The sequence below is a fragment of the Eleutherodactylus coqui genome, chromosome 3 (genome assembly GCF_035609145.1).
Source record: "Eleutherodactylus coqui strain aEleCoq1 chromosome 3, aEleCoq1.hap1, whole genome shotgun sequence".
Lineage (NCBI taxonomy): Eukaryota > Metazoa > Chordata > Amphibia > Anura > Eleutherodactylidae > Eleutherodactylus > Eleutherodactylus coqui.
Window position 1 is genome coordinate 99,085,441 of NC_089839.1, and position 19,252 is coordinate 99,104,692.

At 44.9% G+C, this 19,252-nt stretch overlaps 1 protein-coding gene across 1 annotated transcript in view; it reads right to left on the bottom strand.

The window, feature by feature from the left end:
* Positions 1 to 12,635: 12,635 nt before the first annotated feature.
* Positions 12,636 to 19,252, bottom strand: part of C3H1orf198 (chromosome 3 C1orf198 homolog) — a 33,229-nt gene continuing 26,612 nt past the window's right edge. The window contains exon 4 of the mRNA XM_066595909.1: positions 12,636 to 18,654. Coding sequence (XP_066452006.1) covers positions 18,598 to 18,654 — 57 coding nt within the window. The 3' untranslated portion in view covers positions 12,636 to 18,597. The remainder of the gene's footprint in view (positions 18,655 to 19,252) is intronic.

Consider the following 19,252-nt stretch of genomic DNA (forward strand, 5'->3'; position numbering starts at 1 on the left):
GGGGGAATCATCACGGATAAGCGTACCCGCCTGTCAACCGACAGTGCCGACAGGCTTACACTCATCAAGATGAACAAAGCCTGGATTTCCCCAGACTTCTCTTCTCCACCAGCGGACAGCAGCGATACCTAAACAATACGTAAGCTGCACCCGCGGATGGAAGCATTGTTCTCTATCACCATCAAAAACGTGGACCTTTTAGCTTCATCAATCTGTGTATAATATTCATCCTCCTCCTCCTGCTCCTCCTCCTGAAACCTGACGTAATCACGCCGAACGGGCAATTTTATTAGGCCCACAAGGCTCAGTCATATAATTTTTGTAAACAATTTTTATACGTTTCAATGCTCATTAAAGCGTTAAAACTTTCACCTGAACCAATTTTTATTTTAACTGGGCTGCCTCCAGGCCTAGTTACAAATTAAGCCACATTAACCAAAGCGATTAATGGGTTTCACCTGCCCTCTTGGTTGGGCATGGGCAATTTTTCTGACGTACATTAGTACTGTTGGTACACCAATTTTTTGGGGCCCTCGTCTACAGTGTAATCCAATTAATTTTTTGCCCACCTGCATTAAAGCTGACGTTACATCAGCTGTGCTGGGCACTGCAATGGGATATATTTATGTACCGCCGGTGGGTTCCAGGGAGCCATCCATGCTGTCGGTCCACACGGAGTTGTAACTACATGTGTCCACTTCTAAAGAACCCCAGTCTGACTGGGGCATGCAGTTTGGGCCGAAGCCCACCTGCTGTCAGAACCGGCAACTCTCGGGGCCGCCGGGCCCGCACCACCGGTCCGGCCACCCGGGGTACAGGAGCACGGCGCAGAGGTACCCCGGTTCTTGTGATCTCCCCGGGCCGCTGTAAGACTGGTCGCCGCCGGGTTGCTAGGGAGGCAGCTGGTGCTTCTAGTCGCTTGACTACCAGGCTGGCTTCCCTGGTAACTGTCTGTGCAGTGAGACTGGGGGCGTGCCCCCAGCACCGCCCTGATTAGCCCTGCTGCTGTCAGGCTCCCCGCCCCAATCAGCTTCTGGGGCGGGAGCGCTGACAGCATTTAAATAGGTGTGTTTTCCTCTCAGGCCTTGCCAGTGTTAGTTTGGTTCTCCAGCTGCACCCGCGTTTATCCTGACTGCTCTTGTGACCTCGGCTTTTCTGACACCTGCTTTTGGACTTGACCACGTTTTTGCCTGACCCCTCCGTACTGCGTACCCTCTTGTTGCCTACCCGGATTGTCTGACCATTCTACCGTTGCTTGTCTCAGTGTCTGTTTGTCTCCCGTGTCCCGCTTCCCTAGTGAGGGTAGGGACCGTCGCCCAGTTGTCGCCCTGGGGGGTAGCCCAGGGGGGCAAGTAGGCAGGGACAGGGGTTGCGGGATATCTCAGGGACCCCCATATCCCGGACACTGTCCTGACAGTAACACTGGCCGAACTAAGGTCAGACCCTTGCATCCGCCCGGCAACTTTGAGCCCCTCGATGGAGGCCGTGGCGGCTGTAGCGAACCAGGTCCAGGTCCTTACGACCCTTGCCCAGGACCTAACAGCCCGCTTGCAGCCACGGGAACAAGTGGCAGCTGCAGGCCCCATGCAGCCCTCGTCCGCTCCAGGAACGATGTCAGAACCTCGAGCCACGCTTCCGGATTGCTTCTCCGGAGAGAGAGATCAGTTTTTTGCATTTAGAGAGAGCTGCAAGCTCTACTTTGATCTCCGCCCCCACTCCTCTGGTACTGAATACCAGAAAGTGGGAATCGTAATTACCCGCCTGAGGGGAGAGCCCCAGAATTGGGCTTTCTCGCTACCAGCTGGCTCTCCAGCCCGACTATCCCTTGACGCCTTTTTTTTCGCCCTGGGTCAAATTTATGACGAACCCGACCGGGCGGGCTACGCAGTCTCCAAACTTCTGGCCCTGCGCCAGGGTTGTAAGATGGCGGAGGACTACTGTTCCCAATTCCGTCAACATTGTACGGAATCCCGGTGGAACGATGCCGCCCTAAAAGACTTATTTTTGACCGGTCTGTCTGAGGGTCTCAAGGACCTACTTGTGGCCCACCCAGAGCCTAAAACCCTGGAGCAAGCCATGTCGCTGGCTATTCGAGCCGACCGACGTTTGAGGGCCAGACACGCCGCTCGGACCACCCCACTCCCCACGTCTACTTCTTCGACTGACCCGACCTTTTACCCTCCCACCACCGAGGCCATGGAGCTGGGAGCCGTGAACCCCGAGCAACGACGGGAACACCGCCTGAAGAAGAACCTCTGCTTCTACTGTGGGGAGCCGGGTCACCGCATTGCTACCTGCGCTAAGAAGCCACGGCAGGAAGAACTCCCGCTCCTAGGCAGTTATCGGGGGGACTGTCTAGGAGCCAAGGTACTCCCTGTGTTGTCCAAAATGTTAGTGCCTTGCACCCTAGAATTTCATGCTTTCCACCGTACTGGGCAAGCCTTTGTTGATTCGGGGGCTGCGGCTAATTTCGTTAACTTTAATTTCGTTGCTCAACTGTCCGGGGTTTTGTTACGTTTAGAAACTCCGATTCTGGTTTCAGGAGTGGACTCCACTCCTTTGCAAGCAGGGGTGGTTAATCTGGTGACCCCTGAAGTAAGGTTTACTATAGGAGCCTTACACGTGGAAACCTGCACCTTTCTAGTGATGAGAGATTTGTCTGTGGACGTCGTCCTAGGCCTCCCCTGGCTCCGGGAGCACAACCCGGTAGTAAATTGGGACACGTTGGAACTGGTAAAGTGGGGTCCCCGCTGTGCCAACCACCTTTGTGCGGTGAAGGTGGGAATCTCCACCTGCGAGGGGAGCCCCCTACCAGAATACCTCTCCGAGTTTTCTGACGTGTTCTCCAAACAATTATCTGAAGCTCTGCCCCCTCATAGGGAATGGGACTGTAAAATAGACTTGATTCCTGGGGCCAAACTTCCTAAGGGCCGCATTTATAACGTTACGGTTCCAGAGAGAGAATCCATGAGGGACTACATCCAGGACAGCCTGGCCAAGGGGCACATCCGGCCCTCAGAATCCCCGGTGGGTGCCGGGTTTTTCTTCGTTGAGAAGAAGGATGGGGGTCTCCGGCCCTGTATTGACTATAGAGAGCTAAATAAAATCACAGTCCGAAACCAGTATGCTCTTCCACTCATTCCTGACCTCCTCAACCAGGTCGCTGGTGCCCGATGGTTTTCTAAACTTGATCTCAGGGGAGCATACAACCTCATCCGCATTCGGGAGGGGGATGAGTGGAAAACCGCCTTCAATACGCCCCTCGGGCATTTTGAATACCTAGTTATGCCTTTTGGATTGTGTAACGCCCCCGCCATTTTTCAGGGGTACATGAACTCAGTGTTTCAGGATATCATGGGGGTGTTCGTGGTTGTATATCTAGACGACATTTTGATTTTTTCCTCCGACTTGCCGAGTCACCATACTCACGTTCAGACTGTGCTAGCTCGACTCAGACATAACAAGCTGTTTGCTAAACTCGAGAAATGTGTTTTCGGGGTACAAAAGATATCATTTTTGGGGTATATCATCACGCCATGCGACTTCCAGATGGATCCTGAAAAGGTGAAGGCCATCACGGAGTGGGCCCAGCCAGGGTCGTTGAAAGCCCTTCAACGCTTCCTCGGCTTCGCCAACTACTATCGCAAATTCATTAAAGACTTCTCCGTGGTGGCTAAACCTCTAACGGACCTCACCAGAAAGGGGGCAGATGTGAGGACCTGGTCTTCTGAGGCTCTGAGGGCCTTCAATACCCTAAAGGCGGCGTTCTCGTCTGCACCTGTCCTAGTACAACCGGATCTGTCCAGTCCTTTTGTGGTGGAGGTAGATGCCTCTGAGTTTGGTGTGGGAGCGGTACTGTCCCAAGGTCCCTCCACTCTCACCAACCTTAGACCGTGTGCCTATTTTTCTAGGAAGTTTTCGTCCACCGAACGGAACTATGATATAGGCAACCGGGAATTGCTGGCGATTAAGTGGGCTTTCGAAGAGTGGAGGCATTTTTTGGAAGGAGCCCATCACCAGATTACGGTACTCACTGACCATAAAAACCTCACTTATCTAGATTCCGCTAAGAGGTTAAATGCTCGGCAAGCCCGCTGGGCCTTGTTTTTCTCTCGGTTCAATTTTGTTGTTACCTATAGACCCGGTTCTAAGAATGTCAAGGCTGATGCCCTGTCTAGGAGTTTTGGTTCTCCGGAACCTTCCGAGCCGGAGCCTGAGAGCATTCTCTCCCCTGGGGTGGTCCTCGCTGCTGTCTCCTCCGACCTTTCACCTCTCATTCACGCCGCTCAACAATCTGCTCCTGAAGCCCTTCCGGAAGGCAAATTATTTGTCCCGTTGTCACTGAGATTGAAAGTGTTAGAGGAGACACATGCTTCAGTCCTAGCTGGACACCCCGGTATCAGGGGTACTCTGGAGTTAGCGGCCAGACTCTATTGGTGGCCGCACATGGCCAAGGATGTACGGGTATTTGTGTCCGCGTGCCCGGTTTGCGCAAGGGGGAAGAACCTCAGGAGACGTCCTGAGGGGCCTCTTCTGCCCTTGCCCATTCCGTCCAGGCCATGGTCCCATTTGTCCATGGATTTTATTACTGATCTGCCATCCTCGCTGGGGAATACGGTCATTTGGGTAATAGTTGACCGTTTCTCCAAAATGTCTCATTTTGTTCCACTTGGCAAGTTGCCTAACGCCAAACTTTTGTCTGAGATGTTCATCAAGGAGATTGTTCGGTTACATGGGATCCCCGAGGATATTGTGTCTGATAGAGGGGTTCAGTTCGTCGCTCGCTTCTGGCGAGCCTTCTGTAAAAATCTAAACGTTAATTTGTCCTTTTCCTCCGCTTTCCATCCCGAGAGTAACGGACAAACGGAACGGATGAACCAAGAACTTATCCAGTATCTGCGACTGTTTGTCTCTGATAACCAGCATCAGTGGGCCAACTACTTACCTCTCGCCGAATTTGCTATTAACAACCATGGTAACTCGTCGACCCAACTGTCACCTTTTTTTTGTAACTATGGGTTCCATCCCCGGTTCTCGCTTTCTACTCCTTTGGTCTCGAACAATCCGGCCGCCGACATATCCGCCGAAGAACTGTGCACAGTTTGGGCCCAGGTTCGTAAGAACCTTCAGGGTTCCCAAGAGAAACTGCGTAAATACGCAAATAAAAGACGTACTATCTCTGCACCTTTTGTGGTCGGGGAGCAGGTTTTATTATCATCTAAGAATCTGAGACTTAAGGTTCCCTCCCTGAAACTTGCTCCTCGGTTCATTGGCCCATTTACGGTTTCTCAGGTTATCAACCCGGTGTCATATAAGTTGGCACTTCCTGACCCCTGGAAGGTCCACAAGGTTTTTCACAAGAACTTGCTTAAGAAGTATGTGACTCCAGTTCTCCCCACCCAGAACCCGCCTCCTCCCTCTCTGGTACAGGGGGAACTGGAGTATGAAGTAGAAAGGCTTGTGGATGCCCGACGGGTTAGAGGTGGGCTGCAGTACCTGGTCCACTGGAGAGGATTTGGCCCTGAGGATAGGACGTGGGTCCCTGCCAGGGACGTGCATGCGCCACGCCTAGTCCAGGCATTCCACAGGGCTTTCCCGCTTAAGCCCGCACCTGGCCATGGGGGTCCGGTGTCCCCCCGTAGAAGGGGGGGTACTGTCAGAACCGGCAACTCTCGGGGCCGCCGGGCCCGCACCACCGGTCCGGCCACCCGGGGTACAGGAGCACGGCGCAGAGGTACCCCGGTTCTTGTGATCTCCCCGGGCCGCTGTAAGACTGGTCGCCGCCGGGTTGCTAGGGAGGCAGCTGGTGCTTCTAGTCGCTTGACTACCAGGCTGGCTTCCCTGGTAACTGTCTGTGCAGTGAGACTGGGGGCGTGCCCCCAGCACCGCCCTGATTAGCCCTGCTGCTGTCAGGCTCCCCGCCCCAATCAGCTTCTGGGGCGGGAGCGCTGACAGCATTTAAATAGGTGTGTTTTCCTCTCAGGCCTTGCCAGTGTTAGTTTGGTTCTCCAGCTGCACCCGCGTTTATCCTGACTGCTCTTGTGACCTCGGCTTTTCTGACACCTGCTTTTGGACTTGACCACGTTTTTGCCTGACCCCTCCGTACTGCGTACCCTCTTGTTGCCTACCCGGATTGTCTGACCATTCTACCGTTGCTTGTCTCAGTGTCTGTTTGTCTCCCGTGTCCCGCTTCCCTAGTGAGGGTAGGGACCGTCGCCCAGTTGTCGCCCTGGGGGGTAGCCCAGGGGGGCAAGTAGGCAGGGACAGGGGTTGCGGGATATCTCAGGGACCCCCATATCCCGGACACTGTCCTGACACCTGCATTTAATCTGACGTTAGCTCTGCTGTCCAGAGCACTGCAATGGGATACATTTATGTACAGCGGGTGGGTTCCAGGGAGCCACCCATGCTGTGGGTGCACACGGAATTCCCATTGCGGAGTTGTACCTGCCTGTGACTATTTATAAAAAACCGCGGTCTGACTGGGGCATGCAGACACCTTGACAGAATGAATAGTGTGTGGCACATAGGTTCCCCATTGCTATGCCCACGTGTGCAGCTCCTGATGGCGGTGGCACAGGATTATATTTCTCATTGCTTCTGTACAGCATTGTGGGCTATCGCCCCGCCCCTTTTAAAGAGGGTCGCTGCCTAGCCATGCCAACCCTCTGCAGTGTGTGCCTGCGGTTCCTCCTCATGGCAGACGCACTTATAAATAGACATGAGTGTGGCGTGGCATGAGGGCAGCTGAAGGCTGCGCAGGGACAATTTGGTGTGCGCTGTGGACACTGGGTCGTGCAAGGGGGGGGGGGTTGGGCAGCATGTAACCCAGGAGAAGTGGCAGCGGAGTGTCATGCAGGCAGTGATTGTGCTTTGTTGGAGGTAGTGTGGTGCTTAGCTAAGGTATGCATTGCTAATGAGGGCTTTTCAGAAGTAAAAATTGTTGGGAGGGGGGGGCCCACACTTGCCGCTATTGTGGCTTAATAGTGGGACCTGGGAACTTGAGATGCAGCCCAACATGTAACCCCTCGCCTGCCCTATCCGTTGCTGTGTCGTTCCCATCACTTTCTTGAATTGCCCAGATTTTCACAAATGAAAACCTTAGCGAGCATCGGCGATATACAAAAATGCTCGGGTCACCCATTGACTTCAATGGGGTTCGTTACTCAAAACGAACCCTCGAGCATCGCGAAAATTTCGTCCCGAGTAACGAGCACCCAAGCATTTTGGTGCTCGCTCATCTCTAATAATGATATTTTACACAGTATCTCGACTTTTTTTGGAATTGGGGATGTACAAATGGTTTTGGAAGCTGCATAGAGAATAGGAGATGAAAACAAAAATGATTCATTCTTTTTAGATTCATTACTTAGATGTAAGTCCGTAGAAGAGAAATATCTTTGTTGTTTTTTGTAGCTATTTATTTTTTTCATTTATGGTGGTGGATATATTGGAGGTATACCTTACAGCAGGTAGTGCGTGCTTTATGGCACCGGAAATGAATAAGCGTCAAATAACAGACAGTGCAGGATTCCTCCCCCAAAGACCAAGGAGTGCTGATGGTATATAGTGTATAGTAGGCATGTTTTAATACCCAAGTGGGCCTAATGCATGGGTATTAAAATGTCCTCCGTCCTACCATGCCCCCTACAGTTACCAAACTTTTTTCTGGAAAAATAAAAGAAATAAACACTAATAGTCAGCAAATCCAGTAAGCTGCCCTTTTCTGTGTGGCTTGCCTTCTGGGTCTAGCGCTTACTTGCCCATTGCAGCTATTCACTGCCTCAATGGCTGCTGAAACCTTTAATTGGCCACAGTGGTCATAAGCTTAGACCTGATTCGGAAATGAGTAGAGACCATGGAGACTGGAGTTGTGGAGGCATGCAAGAGATGAGTATAATTTGTAATATCATTTTTTATGATCTTTAATGTTTTTAAACTGTATCTGATCCTAAAGATGCAGATACAGCTGAAAGTGGTGCCGCTGCAAGGGGGTTGAGTGCAGATGCACCATTATCCCTATGGTTAAAGCAGCCCTGGTGTATAGTACTGCTATTCTGCCATATCTAGGTTTCCAACAATACAATAGAGCTGTCATTACCTCACCCTCCTTCTAATGGTGAGATGACTCAGCTCATCTGTCCTAGTCTATACAGCACTGGCGGCTCACAAAGTATAAAAAACTGATGATAAACTCATTTAGGTGCTACTGAATTATTGTATATCAGAAATCACCAAGAAATGACTTTCTTATTAAAGGGGTATAAATGATAAATGTTTTCCTCTAGAATACCCCTATAAGGCAAATGTAAGGGTGCACAGTAAGCTATTTCAGTTACTGTATATTTTTTATACTCACCACTTTAATCAAACATATCCAAGCACATGAAGCATATGTTTATAAACTAACATTCAAATAGAGTCAGGGTTAAATACAGTTTGAGCCTTTTAATCCTCTTATTTTAAATTCATGTTTTTTCTAGAATGTATAATACATGTCAAGTGATAAATATAATTACATTTCAGTTGAAGGTAATTTTTCCTAAAAAGAGGGTGAATTTATGTGTAAAAGCGCTATATAATTTGAAATACCATATGCGGTTTCATATATTTTCAGTTGCATGGATAAATGTTAAACATCACAGTGAGAACCTCCATGAACCACACTGAAGATTGGTGTAACAGAAAAGATACTCTGTTACATAATGCAATATATTCATGTAGCACTGAAATACCAGCTGGCGAATGTTGTAACCTAATTTAATATAATCCTGTCAGCAATCTGCTCATTCATTTTTCATTGTAATTTTTCTGAAAAAGTCATGAAACATCTTTAAAATAAAAATAAGCTAGACACAAACAGATACAAAATAATAGATGGACTCTTAAAGATTTGTTTTCTTCAAAAGAAAAATAGTCTAAAAAAGACTATTTTAACAATCCTGTGTAATCAGTCCATGAGTGAGTCATATATTTGGCCAGCAATTCTAGATCACCAATAGAGGGGAGTACTAACATTAATTTTCGGAAAAAGTGATCCTCTTCCCCATGGTCAGTGGAGGAAGGCTGCGATGTTGCAAATTCGAAGAACAGTGGGTTTAGTTGGCAATGTGCCATACAGGGAGTAGCAGCAAATGTGTGTAAGTTTTCCTCAGCTCCTGATTAGCCCTATTATGAGTGAGAGTCAGGAGAGCCTTCTGCTATATCTACTAAATAGGCTGAAACATGTGGGATGTTTGGAGACCGAGGTGGTGCCAGAGAGGACACCAGAGTTTCGATAAGAGGTATGAGATCCTCTGTTCCCTGAAGCATTTCTTGTGGCTTGGGAGATGCCTGTAGTTCTGAGTGGTGGTTGTGAGATGGGAAAAGAGGACTGGGTCTGCGTGAGGCACCATAGCCAACGTCAGCAAAGATAGCACCCGTGGGAAGTAGGTCTCATCGTCCGCCGTGGACCACTTGTGATCGGCATTGGGCTCCAGGAACACATCAAAACTGGAAGGCGCATGTGAGAGAGGATCTGTCTAAGACTTCTATATTTCATTTTTTGCCCATTTTGAATAGGTAAAACAGTCAAAAAAAAGAGAATTGATATGTAGAACCCAAGTCAGATGCATCTGCTTCTGTTGCATGCTCCACTATCAGTATTACGTTCATAGTATAACGCATATTTATCTGCCTTTCAGTGTCTATCAACGTATTTCCACTGGCATAAGCCTGAACATGGAGTGCATTTATTTATTTTTGTCATTCATATAGTACAATTGTATTCTGCGGTGCTGTACAGATTGTTATCGCTTACACTGAAGTTCTCCAATATATCAAGTTCATTCATTATTATAAATAATTAGGGTAAAATTCTTTCAAAATAAATCCATTTAACATTTGTTATGAACTAGTTGGAAACTTTTAGTATAATGAACTTAGATTACAGTGACCTTGCAATTAGCTCTGTCTGAAACATCAAGTGCTTTGCATTGCACTAGGAGTATCAGGTTCATCTTCTGAGATATAAACAGAAACAATTTACAAAAGGAAGAGTGATGATTGATCTTTGGTTCCCAAATTATTTGTTTGAGGAGTCGTCCTTGAGGCTCTTGTCTTCAATATCACAATGGCACCTGTGCCTGATATTTATAAACCATTAAAGTGTGACTCATTTAATTTTTTTAACTCTTTTTTAACTAAAGAATAGGTAATTTTTAGACTTTTTCTAATAAATTTAATTAACAGAATCAAGCTGCTTTTATTAGAAAATCTCTCTTGAACTGATGAACCCCTCCTATTGAGCTGATGTCTGTTGCTAGGGAAAATCTGTATTTGGCCACCGAGTATGTGATCCCGCTGACTGCTCCACTAAGGACACAGTTTGAGAGATACAGTAAGGCTAACCTCTCACAGGTGAGCGTGATATTAGGCTGTGAATCACAGCCCGATGTCCCACCCGCGAACATGTGGATGCATTATTTCAGTGAAGTAAAGATCCTACCGCGATTTGTTTCCTGCATTGCATTGGATGTGGAAATGCTGCTACTGTAGAAGCAAAGTGGATGAGATTTTGAAAACCTCATCCACAAGTTGTGGAAAAAATCTGCACATAACCTGTGTGGTTTTTGACATGTGGTGCAGAATTTAATTCCACGGAATGTGAATTTTATCGCTATTTCCGCTGCGGAATTCACCTCCCATCAATGAGGGGGTGAATTCAACTCAAAAATATACAATAAAGCCTGTGTCAAAACCCTCACCAAATGGTGTGGGTTTTGAGGCAGCCTTTCCGCTGCTGATCTGCTGCAGAATGTCCACTCAGGATATTCTGCAGCAAATCATCCCAATGTGAACCCAGACTTGGGGTATATTTACACAGAGCGGAGATGCTGCGTATTTACCACAGCAGAAAATTTCGCTGCAAAATTCCCAGTATTTACTCAAAAGACACATTGGTGTGGATTTTGGCTCGAAATCAGCTGCACTTCCGCAGCCTATTTCAGAAGATGCCACATTCCCTCTCACCAGTGAAGTCTTTGCGCTTTTGGTGCTGCCTTCCCTGGGCAATCGGTGGCCTCTAGTGAGCTCAGCACTGCTCTTCAGTAACCATCCAGTATCAAAAAGAAACAATGGCAGCATTCCAGGCGTACTAAATAACTTGTATTTTTATTCCTCCATAAAACCGCAACGTTTCGACCCGCACGGGGTCTTTGTCAAGCTGCTTGACAAAGACCCCGTGCGGGTCGAAACGTCACGGTTTTATGGAGGAATAAAAATACAAGTTATTTAGTACGCCTGGAATGCTGCCATTGTTTCTTTTTGATACTGGACTGTTACGTTTGGAGTTTTCTGGCTCTGACTCCATTACAATTGGCATGAATGAAGCAGATTTATTGATCTGGAACAGCTGATACAAAGTCCTGAGGTGTGCTGCGAATCAACATAATTGCATTGTGGATTCAGTAACCACGACTTCATAAAATTTTCTGTGCGAACAACAGGTAAACACCAGTACCAAATTAACTCGGACGAAGTCAGGTATATCAGCTATTAGTCTGATATAGCAGCCTTCAGAGCAGGTCACGAAAAACTTTTGGGCTCAAATTGTGAGATATTGTGCTCACCGGTGTGAAATTAGCCTTAGGGTGTTTTTAGACGAAATGATTATTGTTCAAAAGAAAAAAAAAAAAAAAAAAAGCATTCAACAATCGAAAGTGATTGATAATTGTTCAGTCCAAACATGAGCCAACGGCCGAACAAGAATCATTCACTTTTCTTTGGTCATTCATGTAATGCAGGCATAAAAAACATTGCTGGCTCGTTCAGTTTAATCAGCGCTCGTTCACACCCTCTCAGTCAGCATGCTATGGAGGGTTATTGCTGCGGAACCCAGGAGGCATATGCCTGCTCCGTATTCTGCAGCAAAAATCCACCTGTGTGCATGAGTTCTTAGTTTTGTATTGTACTGCCTGATACCTGTATTGATCTTGAATAGCTAATTATGCTTTTGTCTGCCTGCCTTTGTTACCTGACCTTGGCATGTGTGACTATGCATTTGATGCATCATAGATCTGCCTGGTCTCCACCTCGGTTTATGTAATCTATTATGCTTTCCACCAGCAGCTCATTGAACGTTCCTCACTGGTATGTTGTATAGTTTTTCTGTTGTCATTGCCTTGTTTGGTGATTGCACTACAGACTACTCCCTTGTATACTGGTTCCACTTCTGTAGACACTGGCGGAATTTTTCAAAAGCCTCAGCGCGCTTTTATTTTTTGTAATTAAAGATATTTCAAGAACAACAACATTTCGTTGAAGTTTGTTGTACAGAATGAGCCATGGAAATTATCCCCGATACCACACTCTCATGAAAGGTGCCGAAAGAAAATCTCTGTTGTCCATAGCATCCAATCAGAGCACAGCTTTCACTTTTCCTCAGCAGTGTAAGAAATTAAAGCTGTGCTGTGATTGGTTGTTATGGGCAACCAAGATTATCTTTTAGACAGTTTCATAAAAGTGTGGTGCCACGATACTTTTTCATGGCCCACCCTGTTTTAATGTACATTTGTTAAAAATGGTGAAAAGCTGTTGTGTATTAGTCATCTTTTTCACAAAAGTTAGTTGTATAAAAAACACAAAGTCCACGATAATTCTTAATATTCCACAGACTTTATTAAAACTTTAATGTTTACAATATAAAATATGTCAAGAATGCCATAAATTTTAAACCAAAACAACATGGAGACAAGGAGCAAAACAGACAGTACATTGTCTACCCCCTACAGTAACAGAAAACAAGATGCAGCAGAGGAGTTCTAGTTAATATCAAACTATGTAACATCATTTCGGCTCCCGGCACTTTGCACTGGCAAAACAACATATTAACTGACCAGAGAATACAGTTTTTCTTGCAAAGTATAGGCCTGTTAAGCAAAACCTTAAAACGCCATCTACACTTTTCCCAACATGTTTGCTCTGTTCCATTGTATGCAAAATGAAAAAACTGTGTAAAAAACAGTCTTGATTCTAAATATTAATCCACAGCTCCTATTGTAGATCTATGTGTACAAACCTCACGTTATCCGATTGTGACCGTTTCTAAGTGATCAAGAAGAGGTGAAAGAAGATTAAGGTCAGTTGTACATCCACATCGGGAGCTCCGGCCGGAGGTTCCATCATAGATACGGCTGGAAATACAAGAAGGAAAAGTGTTGCGTGCAGCACTTTTGCTTCCGTCCAGCTGGGCAGAAAGAAGACAGACTCCTTTATAGTCAATGGGGTCCACCCGATGCTGTTCGGTTCAGTCCAAAGACAGAGCCGGTCGGATGCGGGGATTCCCCTTTCTTGCTCCTGGAACACAGCAGGATAGCGGAATCCCAAGCGCAGCTGTGAAAACACCCCAACACAACTGCAGGATCCAGAAACAGAGGGGCTGTCTGTATTCTGTAACACGAGTCCTTAGCCGTATACAAAAGTTTAAGACTATTGACAGTTGTTTCACTTTTTATCTTAAATGCCTTGAAGCATTAAATAGCACTCACTACAGTGCACATAGACCTTACATTTCAAAATGTAACGTTCCATTGATATTTAGATTTTGGATATGGTTGAATAGTTCTTCGTATATCATGCTTCATCATCATATAGGCCGAAGCTTACAAATCCTACTCTAAAACATCTTGTTTAGCAGAAATGGAGGTTAGCGACTGTGTAATTGGTCTGACAATAGTGCATGGTCTTAACAATGTTCTTCATGCATAATAATGAGATGCTCAAAAATGTAGGTTTTTTTTAATATTAGGAATGGCAAAAAAGTGTTAATATGACAGTCAGTGTTGCCTACAACTTCAATGATTTAGCTGTTCCATGACTGTACACATTACACAATAAATCGGCCTTTAACCCTTTGCAATCCAATTTTGGATTCAGGGTTTCTTAGGGGGCTCTCTCTTTCTGACATTATACAATGGCGCCATCTGCTGGCTAGAGCCAGTACTGCGGTAGAGAACATGCTGGAGAGGCCTCCGACAACAGAGCGGCCAGTAATATACAGTAAGAATACCCTGCCGGACGTCTTCCGACATCGGAGCTGTACAGCCTTCAATCAGAAGGTCTTCAGACATCAGACAGTGGATTGGAAAGGGTTAATGGCATTAATGGCCATCTTCTAAGGAACTGTTCATGAAGGTAGCTTGGGACCATGCACTCTCGACCATGTTGTGCGGTTAACCAGATACTGCGGCATCTGTCACAATGTACAAAACTGCTTACTATATTACTTTGACCACATTAGGAATAATACGCATCTAACTGTTGCCACTCCATTCATTTTAAATACATGGATTGGTAACAGACTCACCCCAATAAATACACAACCAGCAACTATAAATCTTCCTGCTGGTCACTAAACAACATTAAAGTGTATGTAACATTTAATATATCATTTACACAGCCGATGCTTGTAGGTTTAAATAGAAGTAAAAGGTGTATTATAAATCATGATAATTGTAGCAGATAAAAAAAAATGAATCTTGACAAATATCTTCTCATGATTTAAGGCAAATATGTACATAAGGCGTAGATTTAAAAGAAATACCTAGAAACCCTCTAAAAGGTAACGATAAACAGTTCAGTGGGGGTTATATGCCACTAAATATTAAAGTCCCTGCATAAACCAAGAATATAAAACAGCTTAAAGATATACAAAAAGTGTGCAGATCTAAAATGAGAGCAGGATCTCATATACTCTCTGCAGCACACCACAAGGGGGTTAAAGCATCACTATGGTGGGAGTAATCCCTGCAGAGCACAGGATGCATTCAGTATGTGCAAATTGTTAATCAGGTAACACATGAAGACCTGAGACCAAATTGTATTAAGATGTAGATTTCTAGAGCAAAAACAGGCACAGGTAAGAATACAAACAGAACCAGTAAATATAAAAATATTACAAACCGGATGTAATCCCAACTGTGGCCTATCTACTATGATATGGAAATGTAAAAAGTGACATGCATAACAGAGTAAACTCAAATACTAGATTAAATATAGTGTATGCCAAATAAGAACATATATAGGGTTGGGATTTAAAAGTGGAAACTCTATAATAAAGGAAAATACTACATTGTGTATATATAGGAGAATGTAATAACTGACCACTGTCTACTTTAAAGAGACTGTCACCTACTTTTAGCCTATGAGCCAAGCCGAGCGTCAGCTTTCAGTGCTCACACCAAGGGAGGCAAGTATAAAGGCATCATGTCCACGGGCAAAAGAAGAATTAAAATCCGCAGTGGAAGCCGTCCGGATCCGCGGGAGACCAAAAAATTCGGAATTTACTCACCCGCTCCGGTTCTTTTCTTCGCCGCGGCGCCATCTTCTCTCCGTCGCGGCCGGATCTTTTTTCTTCGAGCCGGCGCATGCGCGGGGCACGTCACCGACGTCATCCTGCGCATCCGCCAGGCCAAAGAAAGAAGATCCGGCGCAGAGAAGATGACGCCGCAGCGAAGGAAGGATTCGGAGCGGGCGGGAGGTAAGTTTATTCTGATTTATTCTTATTTTCAGCGCTCATGTCCGCGGGGCAGGAGGAACCCACTACAGATTCTCCATGGAGAATCCGTAGCGGGCCTGATTTTCCCCGTGGACATGAAGCCTTACACTTATACCCCCCCCCCTACCCCCGGACTCAGCAGGTCAGTTTAGCTCATAGGGATAAACGTAGGTGACAGATTATGTTTAAATTATAGCTAACTCCTAATCTCACATGTATGACATTAGCCGATGCAATTCCCTGTTTGCAGTAAAGTTTTTTTTTCTATTTTTATTGGAAATTTTTAAAGAATTAAAAAGGACATCCACTTTGAGAGTCCCTTTTTACTAGGAGTCCCATGGTGACGAGCTGATCACAGGATGTCCCACTCTTAGTCACTCCAGTGATCAGATGTAATAAAATAGCAAGTGTTCAGTTCCCCCGTTACGTCATCACAGAGGAAATAAAACATTACACAGTTCCAATTTAAAGCAATGGACTGCCTATGTAATGGGTATATGTGCTGGATCCTCCAGGAGCTTTTTGCCCTGTCTAATAGAGAAAGCTCTTGAAAGGATAGGTCGACATTAAGAGAAAAAAAATACTAATAATGCACCAAAAAGCATGTAAAGCGTTACTGATCTGCATCATATTTGTTATTTATGTTTGTCCGTATTTGGATCCAATCATGCAAGATGGTGTCAAACAAGGAGGAATGGTTATGAAAAGAGCTGTGACTCCATGACTGTGCAAGACTTCAGCTCAGTCTTTGCATATAGCGCACGCCAACGTAACAGTTCTTTTTCTGCCAGAATGTCAAATGGACGATTTTAATAAGGTCATGCACTGTTTACAAGTGTCGCAGCACCATGCCATCCGCTTAGCCACTGAAAATCTCTCATGAAATCTGTCAACTTTGCCCAACCCATGTTATACTGTAGTCACGTTCGATATAATCCATGGGCAAGAGAGACAGAATCCCCTTCAAGGGCATGTGCTACATTGGTAATTAATACTCCTATCCTTTAAAGAAAAAAAAAAAAAAAGTTTAGTAAAGTACAGATGATGAAGGACTATGAAAGAATACTTTTTTTGTTCAATATATAATTTTCTAGTTAATAAAAAATGTAGGAAATACAAATGAAACAAATTCCACCCAAATTTAAACAGGTTACAGAGCCTTTGTGTGACAAAGTTTGCTTTCCTGTCCAGTATCACCCATTTATAAATAGGACTTTTAGACCCCTGAGAACAGGTTTCTTCATGGTTATAATATGAACAACTAATTTTTTTTCAATGTGTAATTGGAAATTAAGACTTTTTCTAATTGGGTTTCATTAAAAATTTCTGATTGTTTGATTTATATGCTTGTCTAGATTCCTAAGGCACTGCAGACTGGAGGATCAAAATCTTATAATCGTAATTTCAGTCAGTTGTTTCTTATCTCCTCCTGCAACCTGCTCCTCTATGGTGAGCATGCATTCACTGCATTTCCACTGAGCCATTACAGACGGCTTTATAACAATGCCAGAGAATGATTGAGGAGAACGCAGAGCAGAGAAAGCAAGCTACTATTACAGAGGACTGTAATTCACATTGGGTACATTTTCTGCTCTTATCAATAGGGAGGGGAAACTGGACCAGCAGCTACTCAGAGAGAGAATAGAAAGATAGCTGTGTAGTATTGAGTGGGTGTGGTTATGCTACACAGCATCTGAAAGAGGGGAGCTGAGTTTTGTGCACCTTCCTGAGAGAGACCAGCTGATCAGTGCTGGGAACGCCCCCGAGCCAGAAACTTGAAAAGTAGGAGACCCTGCAACCCAAGTATTAGGCTTTCTAAATGCATGAGAAGAAAAATATAATAAAGTGCATCATTTTTTTTCTGCAAGGACTTATTAAGATATAGGTATGCATTGATTCTGCATGCATAAAGGTTTCCATAGCCTTTAATATTCAGTGGTGTTCCTGTGCACCAGACACCAGATCCTCTAATAGTTTCATTTGTCATGAGTGGTATGAACATATACTAAATGACACGCAATTGTGGCTTTGTCCTCTGGTGACCAGGAGCATAGGAATGTTGTCAAACCTTGGTGTCTATGATAGAAGGTTTTTCCCCCACTGGATTCAGAAAACAGACAATACACAAATCATCAATCTGCTACAAAAAACAGGGCTCTTCTAATCTGGCTTGACCCCAAATTGTACCTTTGTTGTAGCATATGATCTTCCTGCAAGGTAAACTCTGTTTACACTAGTATCATGGTATCTATTTAAAACCCGATCCATGACAGCTAAACTGATGAATTCTAATAGATCCAATTGTCTTTAATGGGATTTGCCTAGGTTCTGGTATTTTTGAAGACAAAGAAAGTACTGTAGACTGCATTATTCATGTTGCCAAAAAAATCCCAATAAACCTCATTAACACAAGAGTGAACGGAGGCCATGAGATTTCCATAAATATTTACTATAATATAGTTCCTCTAAATCATGATGTCCTACTCTATTTTAAAAAAAAAAAAAAAAAAAAAAACACCTCAGAAAATATACTACGAGTTTGGATTCAAGCCCAATTCAGATTTGTGGTTAATTTGCCTGAACATGAACAAACAATTCTCCAGATTAGAGAATATTTCAAATTGACCTTCCAATATAGTTTTTTTTTTTGGTTTAGAATTCTGAATTTAGAAATGCTGTGAAATGACTTCTACTACAGATACGAATCCAACAATACTAATATCAGGTAGCACACTTTTGATCTAAGTATTTAGGCATTTTTGGTTGTAGTGTCATTAATAATAAGAGTATTAAAAGGACTTTCTTAAACGTAGGAAATGTGATACAAGCATAATATAGGCACCTTTAAAAATAAAACAAAAAACAAACAAAACACCTTGATTTCACCAAAACGGTACATATAAAAGGTTCATCTAGCAAATGCATCACAAAAAGTATAGAAAATAAAGAGTACAGTATTACAAAAAGCCATCTAAGAAGAGTTTGTAGTGAACATCAAAACCATCTGATTAAACAATTAGCACGTATCCATCAACAGATTCCAACAGCAAGGATGCGCCTTGTTACCAGTTGTCAAGAAAATCAAATCCAGTCTTCAAAAGTACATTGCTAGTGTTTATCTGGAAGGAAAGAAGAATAGTGTTAGAATGGTGCCAGATTAAACGTATTCACTCACACTTAAACAGCTGGTTTTATATGTTCTCAAAAGCTATGCCAGGCCTAAAAACGCTTAGGACATGGGACACGTTGGCGAATACAGCAAGACCACCATTTTTTTAAATTAAAGGGGTTGTCCCGCGAAAGCAAGTGGGGTTATATACTTCTGTATGGCCATATTAATGCACTTTGTAATGTACATCGTGCATTAATTATGAGCCATACAGAAGTTATTCACTTACCTGTTCCGTTGCTGGCGTCCTCGTCTCCATGGTGCCGTCTAATTTCAGCGTCTAATCGCCCGATTAGACGTGCTTGCGCAGTCCGGTCTTCTCCCTGGTGAATGGGGCCGCTCGTGCCGGAGAGCTGGTCCTTGTAGCTCCGCCCCGTCACGTGTGCCGATTCCAGCCAATCAGGAGGCTGGAATCGGCAATGGACCGCACAGAGCCCACGGTGCACCATGGGAGAAGATCCGCGGTGCATCGTGGGTGAAGATCCCGGCGGCCATCTTGGTAAGGTAAGTAAGAAGTCGCCGCAGCGCGGGGATTCGGGTAAGTACTA